Source organism: Phodopus roborovskii, unplaced genomic scaffold (assembly GCF_943737965.1).
Source record: "Phodopus roborovskii unplaced genomic scaffold, PHOROB, whole genome shotgun sequence".
Classification (NCBI taxonomy): Eukaryota; Metazoa; Chordata; class Mammalia; order Rodentia; family Cricetidae; genus Phodopus; species Phodopus roborovskii.
This window is the reverse complement of record NW_026126442.1, coordinates 47,588-67,449: the sequence shown is the minus strand read 5'-3', so window position 1 is coordinate 67,449 and position 19,862 is coordinate 47,588. Positions and strand designations below refer to the sequence as shown.

Here is a 19,862-nt window from a genome sequence, read left to right as displayed (position 1 = left end):
CTGAATTTGCTTACACACTGAATTTGCTGTGTGTTCTGCAGATGTTCTTGACCTCCTTGAGCCTGAGTGTTCTCCCTCTACAGATAATATTTATACACTGTGGCAAATATGTATTCCCAAACCCTGAGAAATTGTAAAACATAAGGGATTAGTTAGTAGAGTGCAATGTCAATAGGGCGGTAATATTAAGAGCAGGGGTGCTGGTGACTCAGAACTAGGGTCCAGGGAAAGGGTGACTAGAGTTAGTATTTTTTTGTTAGACCTAGTCTAGCTGTGCAGCATTTGCTGGCTTCAAACTCAACCCTCCCGCTTTTAGCCTGTGGAGTCCTGGCATCTAGAATGAACACCACCATACCTAGTCATTTTTTTTTTTTTAATTTTATTTACTTCGTTTTGAGACGGGGTCTCACTATGTAGCCCTGGCTGGCTGCAACGCTTTTGAGAACAGCCTGATTTAAAATTTAGAGATCAGCCTGCCTCTGCCTTCTAAGTGTTGAAATTAAAAGCATGTGCCACCACACTGCTTTTAAAATTTATTTTTGAGATACTGTTTTGACGCCAGAATTATAGATTTGCGCCATTATGCCCAACCCGGTTTTGTTTTTCAGAAAAGGTCCTGAATCCTGAGTTGATCTCCAACTAATAATCCTCCTGCCTCTGCTTCCCAACTGCTAGGGTTACAGACCTAGCCCATCCACCACGCCCTTCATTGGAGCCAGTGTTTTAAAGGAGTACGAAGGGTTATTGTGGTGGAGTTACAGGATCCCCAGGATTGGCGAGAAATGAACTATGTGGGTTACCCTTACAAGCGGACTAAACTAATAAGGGTTCAAGCCATTGTGTTAGGTTCTTCCAGCAGCTTATAAACTAAGGAGCCAATCAGCTGGAGCCAAGTAGGAGAGGCCTCCTCGGAGGGATTAAAGGCTCTGCTTTTACCAGACAATCTGGCCTTTTACTTTTGCTGATTGGTCAAGAATCCCAATCCGTCGAGGAAGCGTAGTGCTGCGGCCAATTGACGTGGCGTTACTAGGCGTGTTGCAGCCTTGAGGCGGGGCCGGGCCACAGACGAATTTTCTGATTGGTCGTGGACCGCGGGTTGCTGGGGAGAGGCACGGAGAGGCGGGCACGAGTCCCAAGGCAGGCGCTGATTGGCTGGGATGAGAGCAGCTTTCCTTCCGATGATTCGGCTCTTCTCGGCTCAGTCTCAGTGAAGCGTTTGCAGCCGTCGTTTGATTAGTCGCTGCCGCTGCCCCCCTCGCGGATCAGGAGCTAGCGTCTCCCGCCCGTCTGCCGCCCCGGTGCCGCTGGGAGGAAGCGAGAGGGAAGCTGCCTGAGGGTTTGTCACCGCTGTTGATCCACCGCCTGAGTGAGCCAAGCCCGGGCCTCGCCGGTCTCCTGCCATTCTCGTAGCCGTTACCCTCAGGCCGCCACAGCCGCCGACCGGGACAGGCGCGCGCCATGGCCTCTGGAGCCGAGTAAGTGTATGCGCGCGCACGCCCTCCGGCTGCGGAAGCGCGCACCGTGGGACTCGCCGCGCTGGGTAGGCCCGGTCGGGCCGCGTCTGAGAGGCTAGGCCGGGAGGAGAGGGACGGAAGGAGAGGAAAGGGGCGAGTGAGGGCCTCGGGCCGGACTGTGCACCCGCGCGCCCCCTAGGTCGGGCCCGCGCTGGGCCCGGGTCTGACCTGGGCAAGATGGTGCTGTGTCATGCAGGCCTCGGCCGGCCTGGCTAGCTCCCTCGGCACGGCGGCCCCGGCCTACTTAGGCCTTAGGGTCCACGCTGCCGGCGCGGAGCCCTTTGGAGCTGGGAAGCCCTTCGCCCACTCCACTGACCGCACGCGGAAGACCCTAAGCCCGCGAAGAGAAAACACTGCAAGCCGGAGGCCCAGACTGGGCCCAGTGGGCGTGGACTTTGAGCCACGTGAAGGCCTCAGGAGCCCTGAGCCTCTGGGGAAGGCCGGGCCGAGCAACCTGGGGGAAGCCAGGTCGGCCTTGGTGGAGGGGTGGGCCTTGCCCGAGGTTGGCGTCTTTTGCACCCTAGGTAGTGAGGGCCTGTTAGGTCGTGCTTTTCTCAAATGGCAATTTTTTTTTCACCATGTTAGGCCTGTTGTAAATACCAGGAAGCTTTACCTATTATTTTTATTATTATTATTTTGGAGTGTTTGAGGGTGGCTGGAAAGGTATTTTTCTATTTTTTAAGGTGCTGAAGTTAGAATCTGAGTTTGTTTTGCTTTCTGTATTTTGGCTTTCACAGACTGCAGGTTAGAGTTGGCTTAACTCTTAAATAACTCTTAAACACACACACACACACACACACACCTTCCCCAAGCAGCTACGATCAGAGATTGTCTGGGCCTTAGGATTTTAGAGCCCCAACTTGATCTTTTAGGAAAGCATCAAATGAAACCTGGTCACTTCGTCCTGTTCAGTTTAGAAACTAGAGCTTCCTATACAGAAAACAAAAACCAGCAAGCCTAGGAAACTATTTTATACAAATCTCGATTTCTTTCTTTTCTTTCTTTTTTTTTTTTTTTTTTTTTTGAGGCAGCTGGGTGTTTTTAAGTTTCATTTCCTTGAGATGAGGTATTCACTCATTTACTTAGTTAAAAGGACTAATGTTTAAATAACCAGGGTGGGTGGGGTGGTGCATGCCTTTAATCCCAGCACTTGAAAGGCTGAAAGTTCTAGGCAAGCCTTGGATTTCCTGGGCTACTTAGACCTTACCTCAAAAAAAAAAAAAAACAATAAAATATACTTTTAAAATATTTTGTGATATTTTACCTTTGTTTTATTTTTCTTAATTAAAAATTTTGTTTGTTTTTAGAGACAGGGTTTCTCTGTGTATCCCTGGTGGTTCTGGAACTCACTCTGTAGACCAGGCTGGCTTCGAACTCAGAGATCCACCTGCATCTGCCTCCCAAGTGCTGGGATTACTGTCCATGCTCCACCATTGCCTAGTGTAGACCAGATTTGCCTCAAACACACCATGCAGTCAAGGCTGTTTTTGAATTCCTGGTCTTTCTGTCCCCTATCCCCAAAGTAATGGGATTTATAGGAAGGCATGCCCCACTGGCATCATAGGTGCTTTCTACCTTTAGGTTCTTCCCTGAACTTCTTCCAAGTTCCCTTGTGTAGTCTTTATGTTCTGGAAAGGACCTGAATCATGCACACGATGGGAGAATAAACATTTAGAGCTGCATTTGCTCTCAGCTTTGTTAGAGGTTACCAGCTCTAATCTCCATGGGTAGTTGAAGTACAGGTCTTTAAGAGCTATACCACTCATCTCTAGAGCCATGGTCTGGACTCATGTCATGAAATGCAGTTTTATTTCTTTCTTCCTTTCTTTTTTTCCTTTCCTTTCCTTCCTTCCTTTCTCTCTTTCTTTCTTTTTTCTATACAGGTCCAGATAGGGTCTCTGTATGACATCCTGGCTGTCCTGGTACTTTGGAGACTAGGCTGGCCAATGCTAAGTGTTGGGATTAAAGGTGTTCGCCACCATGCCCCACTTCTAAAATGCAGTTTTGAGATTAAAACAAAATGATAACTTGAAGTATTATCATCAATTCAGTCTTGTAAATAAAATAAGATGAACAGCCTCTGGGGGGGGGGGAGGCATTTTGATAGATATGGTGGATTTACACTTTTATTTTGGGAACCTCAGCAGCATTGTGGCCAAAGTGGCATACCCTTTGAGTTGAGGAGGCAAGTTGGAGTTAAGGAAACTACTCTGGGAAACTAGTTTATCCATATTAAAGATGTAACATAGCTGAGTGTGGTGATGCATATGCCTGCTTTCAGTCAAGAGGCAAAGACAGGATCACTGCAAGTTGAAGGTCAGCTTGGTTTACATAGCTAGACAGGGCTATATATAACAAGACCCTTTATTAAATAACAAAAAAGCCAACAAAAATAGTCTATAAGTGAAGGTAAGCTATTTCCATTGACAGTGCTTTTTTGTTAGATTTTGCTGTCTCATCTCAGTTTCTAGAACAATGTGATGCTTTGTAGATACTCATTTATGATTACTACTGTTATTGAAATAATCTTGCTATGCTGCTTAGGCTGGTCTAGAGTCTCCTGGCAATTACTGAGGTACAGGCATGAAGTGCTATACCTGCCTTTTATTATTAATTTGTTGCAGAAATGGTTGTTTCTCCCCTTCATTTACTTTTTTCCATTGTTGACCTCTTCTTTGGGTGGGAGGGGGCTAATACTCATGTTTCTCAAACCTTGGAAGAAAAGTGTTTGGTTTTAAAGAGATAATGTTTCACTATATAGCCCTGGTCTGGAACTCTGTATGCAAAATTGGGCATCAAATGCATGGATATCTATTAAAGGCTGTGTAACTCTTCCTGGCCAGAGATAAATTTTCAAAGGGGGAGTCCACTGAGTCCATTAAGTAAAGGTTAGAAATGAGCTAGTTATGTGGCATTTAGTACCAGTGTAATGGCTTAGTAGGTAAAGGCACATACTACCAAACCAACAGCCTAAGTTCAATCCATTGAACACACATGGTAGGAAGGCAAAGCAACTATCATAACATATATACAGTCAGGCAGATAAACATAAATGTAGAAAGAAAGGAATTAGTATCACTGTCCAGGGAATAATGCTAGCATCTAGGAAATTAATAGAAAATCAGTTGCTCGGGAGGGGCCCATGAGATCCCACTAGTCCTTCAGGAGTTACTGGCAGCTAATGGTTTGCATGGGTAAAGGGACAGGACACATTTCCTAAAGTAGTATAGCTACTGGTAGGTTGCTCCTGTAAATAAACCCACCCACATCATTTAAACTCTTAATTAAACTAATTATATCATGTATACAAAACAGAATCATGAAAGAACAGCTATTAGGAAGAAGGGGATCAGTGGGAGAGGGACAAAAGAGGGCAGTGGGGGCTGATATAAAAATACATGCATGCATGAAAATGACAATGAAACTCATCATGTATAATTAATACAGGTAATAAGCTTTAAAAGGAACTTAGTTTCCTCCCCACCTCCACCCCTCTTCAAGACAGGGTCTTTCTGTCCTGGAACTCACTCTGTAGATGACTGGCCTTGAACTCAGAGGTGTCCCTCCCTTGAGTGCTACCGGCTAGCAGGAATTTAGGTGGTTTTTGTTGTTGTTGTTTTCATTTTGTTTTGTTTTCATTTCGTTTTTCGAGACAGGCTTTCTCTATATTGCTTTGGAGCCTGCCCTGGAACTTGGAACTAGCTGTTTACCAGGCTGGCCTCAAATTCACAGAGATTCTGCCTGCCTCTGCCTCCCGAGTGCTGGGATTAAAGGCATTTGACACCAACGCCTGGCTGAATTTAGTTTCTTAATTTAAGTGAGGATTTGAATTTTCCCTTCTTTCAAAATTTCTTGATTTTTGTTTTTGGATTGACAAAAGTCATGTGCTTTTACAGAAATGCCAGGAAACTCCTTTAGAGTTGGATCCCCTTTCTAGAGGTTCTAGATATATTTTTTGTCCTGTTCTACTTTTTGTAATAGGTTTTGTGCTTCGTGTTCCTGTGGTACTAGGAAATGTTCTTGGGTTCATCAGGTTTATTTTTTGAGGAGGGTAGTGCTAAAAGTTGTGTTTTGTTGTACTGAGGCTTGATTGGTGGTGGAATATGGCCTTCCTAAATCTTCTCTACTTAGCTTCATTCCTTTGGGAGACAAGCAGTAAGAGAACTCTTTCAAAACTCTGCAGTTAATCATGGTGACCATGTGCCAGGCATTATGAAAGCATTTATGTTTTTTTAATCTCACTTAAAAGAATGAACCTTGAGGTAGTAGGTTGTAGTCTTCATTTTACATGAATCCAGAGAGGTTAACTAACTTGATTGCAATCACAACTAAGCATTGCCAGAGTTGGAATTTATACCTAATAATAGGTTTGGCTGTAAAAGCCCCTGTTCTATATAGCCTAAGAGTCTGACTAATTTTTCTCTGATTGCTGCTGAGCATTTACTTCTGTTATGTCTTTTAATATTCTTTGGCCAGTTTCCTGACTTTGGGATAGGATCCCTTGGGGCCTAGCAGAATGGAACAACAGCACTCAAAATACTAAAATACTGGAATGGGAATGAGATAAATGCTGACTATGTTCCTTGTGAGCTTAACTGGATTTCTTTTATTAGCTTTTAAGCTTCATCTATCCATTCTTTTTTGCCTAAGTGAATCTTAGAGATTGGTGGGGCTAAGTATCTGTTAGGCCCAACTTCATTTTTTTTCTTCTAGTTCAAAAGGAGATGATTTGTCAACAGCCATTCTTAAACAAAAGAACCGTCCCAATCGGTTAATTGTTGATGAAGCTATCAATGAAGATAACAGCGTGGTGTCCTTGTCCCAGGTAAGTAGGGTGTACAGTACAGTCTTTACTACACTTAAAAGTAGATAGATTTCCTCAGCTTTCTTTTGTCATTTTTCTTGCAGTGACAGATAAAGTGGGGTTTATAGGGAATTCTGGCTTTTGCCTACCAAAAGGTCAGTGACCCAGTCTTTTAATCATGATTTTTTTCTTAGCCCAAGATGGATGAACTGCAGTTGTTCCGAGGTGACACAGTGTTGCTAAAAGGAAAGAAGAGACGGGAAGCTGTGTGTATTGTACTTTCTGATGATACATGTTCTGATGAGAAGATTCGGATGAATAGAGTTGTTCGGAATAACCTCCGTGTCCGCCTAGGGGATGTCATCAGGTGTGTGTGTGGGGGTTGGGGAATGGATTCTTGACCTTTTAGGGAATGGGAGGCCAGATACTACAGCCTGCATTGTAGACACAATTCCCCCCCCTCCATCACAACCAGGATGGAGTCCTTGGTAGCTGCTTTGTAGGAATCTACCTGGTCATGGGAAGACTCACATTTCCAAGGTTGTCTCTAGGTTGCATGGCTTTTCTAGACTTCAAAATCCACCCCTGCATGGTCCTTAGGACAAATCGTCATTTCCATGGCTTTCTTGATGCTTCTGTTCCCCCTCTACCAGGGAGGTATGATTCCTCTACTTATACCTGGATTGGAGACACTGTATGAAGATGTTTATCTAGTAAACTACCCTACTGCTGTCACTGATTAATGGCTTGTGATAGGTCTATTTTGAAATAAGTGGAAGGGGTCTTGTAACAGTACTTTAAAAAAGAAAAAAAGTAAACCTAGGCTAGGCTTGGTGGTGTATGCCTTTAACTCCAGCCCTTGGGAGACAGGTGGGTCTATGAATTCAGGCTAGCATGGTCTATATAGTGAGACCCTGTCTCCAAAAAAGAAAGCAAAAAAAAAAAAAAAAAAAAAGTCAACCTGGGGAAGAAAAGCATATATCTGGGAGAGCTAGACCTAGGATTGCTCTAGTATGACTGATTCTGGTTGTTCTACACAGGTAGGCACAAGGCTTCCACAGTCTCCAGTTACCTGGCCAGGACCAATCAAGTTTCTGAAGTCTATTTAAGTACCTTTTTGAGACTGCTTAGTCAACTTTCTCAAGGTGTTTTGATCTTGTAATTGAGATTATTCTTTCACTGACATTAAAAGTTTTAACTTGTCAAAACCTTGCCTTTCCCCCTCTTCCTTGTAAAAGTGGGATATCGATATTAGCTAGAAGGCCAGACATGATGGCACATACCCATATTCCCAGTAGTAATCTCAGCACTTGGGAGAGATAGGAGATGGTCAGTATTAATTAGACAGAATTATCCTTGAATGCTCCATATTGAAGACTCCAGTGGTAGAGCTGTGTGTATGTGGGGCTTCCAGATATCCTTAATTTTGGCTTAGTGGTGAGTGGACTTCTGTTTCCTCATTGTGGATGTGACTTGTCTTAGTTCTGCTTGGCTGTTCCTTTGCTTCCTCTCCCACCTTGCTTTCCTTCTTCTCTTCACCTAAGGCCATCCCTGCATTTTCTCTTTCGCTTGCCATCAGCTGTCTGTGCCAGGCCCTTTCGGACACCCAGTGCTTGGGGCTGCAGTGTGGTTGGTAATGTGGAGTCTGCTTGTCATCCTCAGCATCCAGCCATGCCCTGATGTAAAGTATGGCAAACGTATCCACGTGCTACCCATTGATGACACGGTGGAAGGCATCACTGGCAATCTTTTTGAGGTATACCTTAAGCCGTATTTCCTGGAAGCTTATCGCCCCATCCGCAAAGGTGAGAGAAACTGAGTTTAAGACTGGTTGTTACTTGAATAAAATTTGGGAAAAAAATCCATGTTATTTTATATGTATGAATATATGTATCCTGCACAGGTACTTAGTTTGTATATCTTCTTACCTCCTGTGCTCCAGGATATTAAGTAGTTGTCATATATCTCTGAAGGATGATCTGTTTTTGCTGGCTGTCAAGTTGAAAGTGTACAGCTCTACCACTGTTGGTTATAGTGAAAGCTTAGGCTGTCTATACTTTAACAATTAAAAAGAGCTTTTGCCATACTATGTCTGTATACTAACCTTGAGTAGCAGAGGAATGTAATACAGATTAGAGTTTTACTATTGCCTATTATAGGGAAGGAGGGTATAAGTAATACCTACGAATGAGCTTTGTATTTTAGATCATGGGGTCTAGTGAAGAATTTTCTCTTGGTCTTGTACTTAACACCTCTAATTTCACTTGTATTGCTTTGTATTGTAGGAGATATTTTCCTTGTCCGGGGTGGGATGCGTGCTGTGGAGTTCAAAGTAGTAGAGACAGATCCCAGCCCTTACTGTATTGTTGCTCCAGACACAGTGATCCACTGTGAAGGAGAGCCAATTAAGAGAGAGGTGAGTTACCCTGATCACAGTTCCTAGTTTTTTGTTTGTGGTGCTGGGGAATTGAATCCAGGGTCTTGTGTATGTGAGGCAAGTAAAGTCATGGATATATGGATTTACCAGACCAGTAAATTGAAGTGGAGCTTATTAGTAAATAACTTACCTGAAAGCAATTAATAAGTGCAGTGGTATTCCTGCTCTGAGGAGACAGACCTTCCTCTCCTATGCTCTCCTTAACCAGAAAGGGCTTCCAGCTCTAAGCTCTCCCCCATCCCATTATGTCCACGCCTGTGACCATACCAAAAGGCATGGTCACTGCTACAGGTGTGGAGGCAGATCTATCACTACAGGCAGGTACTCTGCCACTGAAATAAATCCCCATCTCCCATTTTTTTTTTTTTTTTTTTTTTTTTAAACCACTCAAGTGGCATTGGAGTTGGTTGTTAAGCTGAGTGCTTTTGTAGATTAGGTGGCCTTATGGAAGTGGAACACCACCTAAAAATTTATTGAAAGAACCAGTGCCATGGATTTGAGATAAAGTCTAAAGGATAGCATTGAGTGTACATGCCAATAATCCTAATTTTATGAGGTGGAAATGGGAGGATTGCTTAAGTGAGTTCAGCATGAATGGTCTGTGAAGTGAGATCCTATCTCAAAAAATATAAATGGGCTGGAGAGATAGCTTGATGAAGAGTGAAGGTTGCTCTTCTAGAGGTACTACATTCAATTCCGACCACCCACATGGCCATATTTGATCATATCATCCCTCTTTGCTACACTCCCCCTTGTTTGTTTGTTTGGTTTTTGTATTTTCTATCTAACAGTCCTGGCTGTTCTTGAACACACTTTGTAGACTAGGTCTGCCTCCCTAGTGCTGGTATTAAAGGTGTGCTCTACCACTGTCCAGTTTGTTTGCTTTTAAGACAGGGTCTCACTATTTTGCTTGGGCTGACGTGGAATTCAAAGATATACTTGCCTCTGCATCCCAAGCTGAGAGAGATTAAAGGCATGTGCCCAATTCCACTGATCCCTTTTTCTTTCAAAATCTTCGTGTCTGTTTTTCTTTTTTCTTTGGTGGCCCACTAAATTTATTTAAAGTTTATCAATGGTAGGGGGGAGGAGTTATTGAACAGCTACAGCTTACCAGTGACTATACCACTAAGGAATATGATTCTGTCTGCCACTATTAACTGTCTGTAGCTCCTCAGGGTAGGTGCCTTATAAACCACCCTCATGACATTCAAAATGGGGCCAATCTATATAGGTCAGCTTTAGTCTTTTTAGGATCTCTTATCAATAAGATTAAGGACAGAGAGGTTTGGAGTGGTTTTTTTTCTTTTTTGTTTTTGTGTCATTCCTCCACCCCCCCCCCACACACACACACACATACTCTCACGCACACACAGGGTATTGCTATATAGGCTGTCTTGAACTCACTTTGTAGCCTGAGCTGGCCTCAGTTTGGTCTTTTTGTCTCTTCCTTTCAAGTGCTGAGATTACAGACATGTGTCATACCTGGTTTAAGATGAGATCACTGTGGAAGAGAATCTAATCACATAACATATTTTCCCTATACTAAATAGTGGGAGGATTTAGAGAAATTGTATTTTTGCTGACAATGATATTCCTGTTTTCTTTGTTCTCAGGATGAGGAAGAATCTTTGAATGAAGTAGGCTATGATGACATTGGTGGCTGCAGGAAGCAGCTAGCTCAAATAAAGGAGATGGTGGAACTGCCACTGAGACATCCTGCACTCTTTAAGGCAATTGGTGTGAAGGTGAGCATCCTGAGCTCTATAGGGGATCTAGATCTAGGATGGTGCATAATAACACCCCAGTGTCTAATTCGTGACTGATTCCGGAAATGGTTTAAAGAGGCAATAATAATATTCTTTGCATTTTTTTTAGAAGGCTATAAATTCATTAGAGCCATTGTCAAGAACAAAATGGGTAGCATATTGTGTGTGTGTGTACATACATATGTATATGTACAGGTACATAAACATATACAAATATACCTAACAGTTCTTATTTTATGGGTCATATTAAAATCTTCATAGTAAGTTTGCCAATCTTTGTAGTTCATTACTCAATAAAAGAAGAAACTTTATTGAACATTAGGTTCCTGGGTTAAACATTTAAAAACCATCTATCTAGAATAGTTTTTTGACCTTTTCTATATAATGGAATGCACCAAAGATGAAATGACTAATATGCCTAGTAAGCATACCAATGGTTTTGTCTTGAAAGCAGTGTTCTGTGGATAAGGCTGCAGACAATTTCAAAGAGGAAAAATTGTAGTTGATTATTAATTGGAAAAATTGTAGTTGATTATTAATTATAAAAAAAAAATATTTGGGCTGGATGGTGGTGGTGTATGCCTTTAATCCCAGCACTTGGGAGACAGAGGCAGATGGATTTCTTAAGAGTTCCAGGCCAGCCTGGTCTACAGAGAGTGGGTTCGAGGATATCTCCCCCCCCCCCCCCCCCCCCCCCGCAAGACATTTTAACCTGAGAGTAAATCAGAATAACAGTTCTCAACCTGTGAGTCATGACCATTGGAAAACATTTTCTGATGGTCTTATGAACTGAGATACCTCAGTAGCAAAATTACAGTTATGAAGTAGTAATGACGAAAATTTGAGAAATACATGTTTGCTGATGTGATGGTCCTGACCCACAGATTGAGAACCTTTGTCCTAGAAGGTTGTAAGCACCTCTGAAAGCCACTAACAGTGAAAAGCAGACCTTGCTTTATTAAATAGCCTGGTTTGCCAAATTGACTGACCCTTGTCATAACTTGTTAAACTCCTGTGTAAGTTGAATTTATAAATGTTACCAGCTTGCTGGTATCACTTTTCCTGCCAGTAACAGAAATGTGTATGATTATCTAGTCAGTGTTTACTTCCAAGGACTCATTCTTTGTGGTTTTTGATTGGCTGTTTGTTTTGGGCAGGGGGTTGGGGGCTTGAGAAAGTTTTTTTATGTAGTCTCTGGCTATTTTGGAACTCACTGTGTAGACAAGGTTAGTCTCAAGATCTACCTGCCTCTGCCTTAGTGCTGGGATTAAAGATGTGTGCCACCAGACCTGGCTTTTTTTGTTTGTTTGTTTGTTTGTTTTTGTTTGGTCTCCCATTGTAACCAGGTCTGGCCTCAAGCATGTAATCTTTCCACCTTATTTTTCTCAGCTGTGATTATAAACATGTCTCAAAAGCTTGCTTGTTCTTTTTTATTATTAATTTATGTGTAGCATGAGCTTTCAGTGTTTGGAGAGGCCAAAAGAAAGCATCAGGTCTACTGGAACTGGAATTATAGGTGGTTGTCAGTCACAACTAGAGTCCTATGGAAGAGCAGCCAGTGCTCTTAAATGCCATGGTTCTTAACCCTCATTAGAGCCCTAGTCAAGCTAGTTTATGATGGATGGAGTTAGGGGAGGGTAAGTTCCTGACCTTAACCACTTTCTATTGTCCTCAGCCTCCTCGGGGAATCTTGCTATATGGACCTCCTGGGACAGGGAAAACCCTGATTGCCCGAGCTGTGGCAAATGAAACTGGAGCCTTTTTTTTCCTGATAAATGGTAAGAAACTTGAGCTATCCTGTATCTGACTAGGCCCATTTATGAGTTGGGCAGCTCACAGGTGTATCCATTAGCACCCATAACCTTCAGCATATTTTTTAAAAATTGTTTTAGCAAGTTTGTTCTGTATTTTGTCTGCATTTATATCTGTATACTATGTGTGTGCAGTGCCTGAGGAGTCCAGAAGAGAACATCAGGTCCTCTAGAACTGGAGTTAAAGCTGACTGAATCACCATATAGGTGTTGGGGATTGAACTGGGACCTCCAGCAAAGTAGCCAGTGCTTTTAACTGCTGAGCCATCTGTCCAGCCCAGCTTTTAGTTTGTGTGTGTGTGTGTGTGTGTGTGTGTGTGTGTGTGTGTGTGTGTGTTTTTCATTCATGTGTAGGAGTATGCATGCATATGTGTTGGGTTGGATTCAGAGGATAAGCTCATGTTCTTCAGATGCAGTCCACTTTTTCAAAAGCCTTAATGGCCTGGAACTGTTTGAGTGTATTAGGTTGACTAACCAGCCAGCCCCAGGAATCCTGTCTCTCCAGTGCTGAGTTTACAAGTGTGTTGTCACCATATTTGTCTTTCTGTCTTTTCTTGTTTTCTTATTTTACATATCTATCCCAGTTCCCTGTCCCTCTCTCCTTCTCTCCCTCCCTCCCATGGCCCCGACCACTCTCCCATCCCTCCCTCCACAGGGAGGGTGATCCCTTCCAAGAGGGGTCAACAAAATCTGTCAAGTCATTTGGAGTAAGGACTAGGCCCTCCCTCCTGCCTCTAGGTTTAGGGAGTATCCATCCATGGGGAATGTGCTTTCAAAGTCCTTTTGTGTGCCAGGGATAAATCCTGGTTCCACTGTCAGAGGTCCCTGAGACTACCCAGGCCTTCTAAGTGAGACCCTATCTTCAGGGGTTCTGAGTCAGCCCAATGCTGGATTCCCAGCTCTCAGTCTGGGGGTTCATTAGCTCCTTGTTCAGGTCAGCTGTCTCTGGGTTTCTGTAGCCTGGTCTTGTCCTCCCTCTCTGCATCTGGATTCCAGTGTTTAGCTGATGAATGAGTATGTTTTGGGGGGGTAGAGACATGGTTTCACTGTGTGACCCTCTAATTTGCTTTGTAGACCAGATTGGCCCTTGAACTCACAGAAAACTGCTGGCCTCTGCCTCCTGTTCTCTGTCTTTTCTTTCCTTGAGAAAGATTGTGCATAACCTAAAGACATTTAGGGAAACAAGGTGTAATGATAAAACTTTCTGTTTTGTTTTGGAGGCAGAGTTTCACTATGTAGTCCTGGAACTCAAATCCACCTGCCTCTGTCTCTGCCTCCCAAGTGCTGGGGTTAAAGATGTGTGCCACTACCACCTGGATAAAAATCTATATTCTTATCTGAAAGTCTTTGGGGAATATGGGCTGAAAGATCATTTGTCTATCTTCAGAATGATATTTAGATCTTGGATCCAGTGATAATTAAGCCTTTTTAGTAAATCATCTTTGCTATCTTCACAGTTGAAACTGCTATGGGACGTATGCAGAGTCCATTGACTTCTTTCTGGTCTGGTATCTGGCTTGATAATGGGTGGAGAATGCTATGAGAGACAAAAATTACTGCATTCTTACTTAGAACCTATATTGGGGCTAGGGGGAAAATTAATTTATTGTGTATGTGTGATCGTGTACACATGGAAGTCAGAGGACAACTTGAGGGTATAGTTCCACCATGTGGGGTCCAGGATTAAACTCTGGTTATCAGGCTTTTGTAACAAATACATTGACTGGATAAGCCATCTCATTGGCCCTGTCATTGTTCTATATCTTTTCAGGTCCTGAGATCATGAGCAAATTGGCTGGTGAATCCGAGAGCAACCTTCGTAAAGCCTTTGAGGAAGCTGAAAAGAATGCTCCTGCTATCATCTTCATTGATGAGCTTGATGCCATTGCACCCAAAAGAGAGAAAGTAGGAACTTAATCAAGGGGATGGTGGGGACTTGAAAGGTCCTGCCATAGCTTCTAACCAGACATGCTGTTTTCACAGACTCATGGGGAAGTGGAGCGTCGTATTGTGTCTCAGTTGTTGACCCTTATGGATGGCCTAAAGCAGAGAGCACATGTGATAGTTATGGCAGCAACCAATAGACCCAATAGCATTGACCCGGCCCTACGGCGATTTGGTAAAAGCCTCAAACTCTTTCCAACTTGTTCTTTTTGTTTGGTTGGTTTTTTAAGAGAGGGTTTCTGTCTTGAAACCCTCTGTGTAGCCCTTGCTGTCTTGGAACCCGCTGCAGATCAGGCTGGTCTATAACTCAGATCACCTGCCTGAGTGCTAGGATTAGCAACCCAATTCATTCTTACTCGATGGTATATTATAGTTCTGCTGGCTTGGTTTCCTTGTCTTACCTCTGTTATCTACATTGCTTGGGGGGGTGACAGGGTGACAAAAGTTTCTCTGTAACAACCGTGGCTGGAACTCACTTTGTGGATTAGGCTAGCCTTGAACTCAGAGATCTGCCTGCCTCTTCCATCTCAGTGTTGGGATTATTAAAGGCATGGGCCACCATCACCTGGCTCATATTCAGAATTTCTTTTAAGTACTTTGCTGTGTCAGGGCCTAAGGTTTTTTCCATTCTGTATTCCCTCCAGAACAGTGGTTCTCAACCTTCCTAATGCTGCCACCCTTTAATATAGTTAGTTCCTCATGTTGTGGTGATTCCCCCCCCCCCCCCCAACCATAAGATTACTTTTTGCTAATTCCATAACTGTATTTCACTGCTGTTATTAATCATAATGTAAATGTCTGGTAATGGGACCCCCGTGAAAGGGCCCTTTGACCCCCAAAGGGGTTGTGACCCACAAGTTGAAAACTATTACTCTAGAGTAACTACCTATTTTGGTTTGCCTAAACCTGAAGAATTTCCAGGTTATGAGGCATTAATATTAACTCTAAATAAGAGTTCTGGAGTGACTTCTCTGTGGACCAGAAATTGTTCCTGTTTTACATTACAGGTCGCTTTGACAGAGAGGTAGATATTGGAATCCCTGATGCTACAGGACGCTTGGAAATTCTTCAGATCCACACCAAGAACATGAAACTGGCAGACGATGTGGACTTGGAACAGGTGGAGTGGTGATGGCTGGCCAAAACCTTGGATAGCTCTGTTTTTAGGAAGTTGCAAGGGACTACAAACATGGCCTAAGATAAGAGTTCATATTAGTAATTCCAGAATTTGGGGAGGGTGAGGCAGGAGGATTTTGAGTTTGAGGTCAGTGTGGGCTATACAGCAAGAATCTAACTTTCCTTGTTTTAGAGCTGCATGGAGCGTATTTTGATTTTAGGGCAGAAAATATGTTTCTTAGTTGTTGCTGTGTTTAAGTAATTCATACATTGTTGGAACAGCCTTATTTCCAGCTCCCAAATCCAGGCTTGAGTTATTTAACACCTCTGCCAGTAAAAGGTGTGCTGTAGTATATCTCTTCAAGGAAATAGGAGGAATCAGAGATAGGAATCATGGGATGCAGTGAGGATTCTGTTTCTGACATATTAAGGAAGTGGGGTCTTGAGGATAGTCAGTAGATCTTTCTTTTCTTTGCAGGTAGCCAATGAGACTCATGGCCATGTAGGTGCTGATTTGGCAGCCCTGTGTTCAGAGGCTGCTCTTCAGGCCATCCGGAAAAAATGGACCTTATTGATCTTGAGGATGAGACCATTGATGCTGAGGTCATGAATTCCTTGGCAGTTACTATGGATGATTTCCGGGTAAGGACCATATTCACAAATTAAAACACAAATAGTTATTTTGTATGTGCATCCATCCACCTCAATCTCATTGCCCCTTTTCAAACACCCTTTTTAGTGGGCCTTGAGTCAAAGCAACCCATCAGCACTTCGGGAAACTGTGGTAGAGGTGCCACAAGTAACCTGGGAGGACATTGGAGGCTTGGAAGATGTCAAACGGGAGCTTCAGGAGCTGGTTCAGGTAGGCAAGTTTGCTCTAGGGTGGTGGGTCATTGCCTCAATATGTAGTAATTGGCCTTTTAGGTCTCAGACTCAAAATTTTACTTAGAATTATGACTACAATTCAAAAGCCTACTGTTACCCAGTTTTAGGTAGTAAGAAGCCTATCTTTAAAAAACTAGCATCATAGACCATAGGATGTGCCATTAAGTAGATGATATGCTTCTGATTAATAACGGTTTTATTTAAAATATTGAGGTTGCCCTTAAATCGTCTTTGCTTTTCTTCTAGTATCCTGTGGAGCATCCAGACAAATTCCTCAAATTTGGAATGACCCCTTCCAAAGGTGTTCTCTTCTATGGACCTCCTGGCTGTGGGAAGACCTTGCTGGCCAAAGCCATTGCTAATGAATGCCAGGCTAACTTCATCTCCATTAAGGGTCCTGAGCTGCTCACCATGTGGTTTGGGGAATCTGAGGCCAATGTCAGGGAAATTTTTGACAAGGTGAGCTATCAAAGGCTGGCTGTTTGTGCATTTGGGGGCAAGGTAGGATAAGAGGCTATTTCTACAGAGTCAAGACTATTTAAATTTATTACTAGCAGCTCAGTGGGGGCCTTGGTGATTACTGTGTTTTCTTCTGAAGTCTGAGATATTAATATTTGAGTTGATCTCTTTCTCTCTCCCAGGCACGGCAAGCTGCCCCCTGTGTACTCTTCTTCGATGAGTTAGATTCAATTGCCAAGGCTCGTGGTGGTAATATTGGAGATGGTGGTGGAGCTGCTGACCGAGTCATTAATCAGATCCTGACAGAAATGGATGGCATGTCCACAAAAAAGAATGTGTTTATCATTGGAGCTACCAACCGGCCTGACATTATTGACCCTGCTATCCTAAGACCTGGGCGTCTTGATCAGCTTATCTATATCCCACTTCCTGATGAGAAGTCCCGTGTCGCCATCCTGAAAGCTAACCTGCGCAAGTCCCCAGTTGCCAAGGTAGGTGCAAAGTTGTTAGCCACGGGGACTTTTTTCTATCCTGGGTAGGATACCATTGGAGATTTGTGGGTTTTCTAAAGGAAACATGAAAGATTTGTGAATATTAGTATAATTTAAGAAATACAAAATAAAATGGAGTGGCAGAGGCAGGAGTAGCTCAAAGGTCTATGTCTACCATGGGAGGAGGGTACAATGCTAAAGTAGCTCTTTTGCTTCCTTTAGGATGTGGATTTGGAGTTCCTGGCTAAGATGACAAATGGCTTTTCTGGAGCTGATCTGACAGAAATTTGCCAACGTGCTTGTAAACTGGCCATTCGTGAATCTATTGAGAGTGAGATTAGGCGAGAACGAGAGAGGCAGACAAATCCATCAGCTATGGTGAGTCAGTACTCTGTTCAAATGTGCCATTCTAGGGACCATCCTTGATGACCTAGGTTTGAGAGTAGAAGGTATTAGGAGAGTCCTTTGACTATGATATTAAGCAGGGTATCTAAGAAAATGAATACTGAACAGCTAAGCTGGGTGTGGTACATGTCTATTCCAGCTCTCAGTGGTGGATACAGGAAGATGAGAAGTAAAGGAGCCTACATGAGACTTTTATCTCAAAAAAAAGGAAGTGAACCTATGTTGAAAAGTTTGGGTTGGCTATGTACTCAGTTTAAATTTGATGCCTTGAGGGAAATGAAAGTATGATAGAACAGGTTTTTTTTTTTTTTTGTTTTTTTTTTTAATATTCATTGGTGTTTTGCCTGCATGTATATCGGTGTGAGGGTGTCTGATTCTCTGTAACTGCCATGTGGGTGCTGGAATTGAGCTTGGGTCCTCTGGAAGAGCAGCTAATTCTCTTTTAACTGTTGAGGCATAGCTCCAACCCTCTGGAAAAGGATTTTTAAACTTAAAGAGTCTGGACTTTTCCATCCTGGTGGAGAAGGGAATCCATGCACTCCTAAAATGGAAAAATTAAGTATATGTATAAGAGCGTAAAAACTGAAATTTATAATTCTGTCTCTACTGTGGTTCCAATGTTGGGAGGTTTATGAATGAATAAGAAATGAGCAAGTGGCTTTCCTTACCCTTTGGAGAGGGTCTTTGTGTCAATAAACTACAACAATAATGGGAGGGTAGGGAGTTGAGGGATAGAGTGCAAGCTGGGTCCTAACTAGAATAAGTGATCTGTGCTATCAACTTTATAGGAAGTAGAAGAGGATGATCCAGTGCCTGAAATCCGCAGAGACCACTTTGAAGAAGCCATGCGCTTTGCCCGTCGTTCTGTCAGTGATAATGACATTCGGAAGTATGAAATGTTCGCCCAGACACTTCAGCAAAGTCGAGGTTTCGGCAGCTTCAGGTAATGTTGTTGGTGGCAATGGACAGTTCCTAAGGTGCTTGGGGGACTTGTAGACAGAGTGGTGGGAGTCATAAGGAGGCTAGAGCAACAGTTGTGAAAACCTTGCAAAGCCCTATCCATATCCTCTTTCTTTTGGCTTTTTTCTTGTATATACAGATTCCCTTCAGGGAACCAGGGTGGAGCTGGCCCCAGCCAGGGCAGTGGAGGTGGCACAGGTGGCAGTGTGTACACAGAAGACAATGACGATGACCTGTATGGCTAAGTGATGTGCCAGCATGCAGCGAGCTGGCCTGGCTGGACCTTGTTCCCTGGGGGTGGGGGGCGCTTGCCCAAGAGGGACCAGGGGTGTACCCACGGCCTGTTCGATTCCTCAGTCTGAACAGTTCAGCTCCAGTCAGACTCTGGACAGGGGTTTTCTGTTGCAAAAAATTACAAAAGCGATAAAATAAAGTGATTTTCATTTGGGAGGTGAAGAGTGAATTGCCAGCAAGGAATTGGGCCTTGGGCCTACACCATTTCTGTTGTAGTGTGGGGTGGTGCAGGCAACCTGTGGGGTGTGAACCAAGGCACTATCCTCGCCATCACCACAGTAAAGCATCAGTACTCTCAATATTGCCTAAGCCCTCCCTTACCCCTAGCCAATCTGGGTGGATGAGGGGCCTGTTTGCTGGGTGTTTATATAGAAAGTAGGCTGATTTTATTTTACATGCTTTTGAGTTACTGTTGGAAGACTAATCATAAGCAGTTTCTAAACCCCCCCAAAAAAATAAAAAAAAAAAAAAATGACATGTTGTACAAGGACAATAAATGTTGGGTCAAATGGAGCCTGAGTCCCAGCCACTGTGCCTCTTCTTTTCCTGAAGTTTGCATCCTATTGACATATTCAGGGGGCCAAAAGAAAAGAAAAGAAAAGAAAAAAAAAAAAAAAAAAAAAAACCCAACCTGCTTTTGTGTGAGTGGTTGCATGCAGATAGGTTAGAGGACAATGTTGAGTGTCAGTCTTCACCTTCCACTTTTTTTTTTTTTTTTTTTTTTTTTTTAAGACTAGGTTTGCTGTTCCTTACATCTGGCTGGCAGTTTTGGGGGATTCTTTTTTCTCCCTCCTCAAGACAGGGGTTCTCTGCCTTGGCTGTCCTGGAACTCACTCTGTAGACAAGTGAGTCTAGCCTCAAACTCAGAGAGATCCATCTCCCAAAAGCTGTGAATAAAGGTGTGAGCCACCACCGCCTGACAGGGATTCTTTTTTCTCTCCTTCCCATCATGCTGCCTTGGAAACAGTAGGATTAC

At 43.2% G+C, this 19,862-nt stretch overlaps 1 protein-coding gene across 1 annotated transcript; it reads left to right on the top strand.

Annotated features, from left to right (window-relative positions):
• Positions 1-1,185: 1,185 nt before the first annotated feature.
• On the top strand, positions 1,186-19,042 carry Vcp (valosin containing protein). Its single transcript, XM_051187618.1, is given in 18 exon segments — positions 1,186-1,475; positions 6,228-6,339; positions 6,513-6,685; positions 7,981-8,123; positions 8,604-8,734; positions 10,369-10,500; positions 12,197-12,299; positions 14,104-14,237; positions 14,316-14,451; positions 15,284-15,396; positions 15,871-15,946; positions 15,949-16,034; positions 16,132-16,254; positions 16,524-16,736; positions 16,919-17,227; positions 17,450-17,605; positions 18,421-18,575; positions 18,732-19,042. Coding segments are annotated over 18 exon segments (2,418 nt in total). The 5' UTR covers positions 1,186-1,458; the 3' UTR covers positions 18,838-19,042.
• Positions 19,043-19,862: the final 820 nt, after the last annotated feature.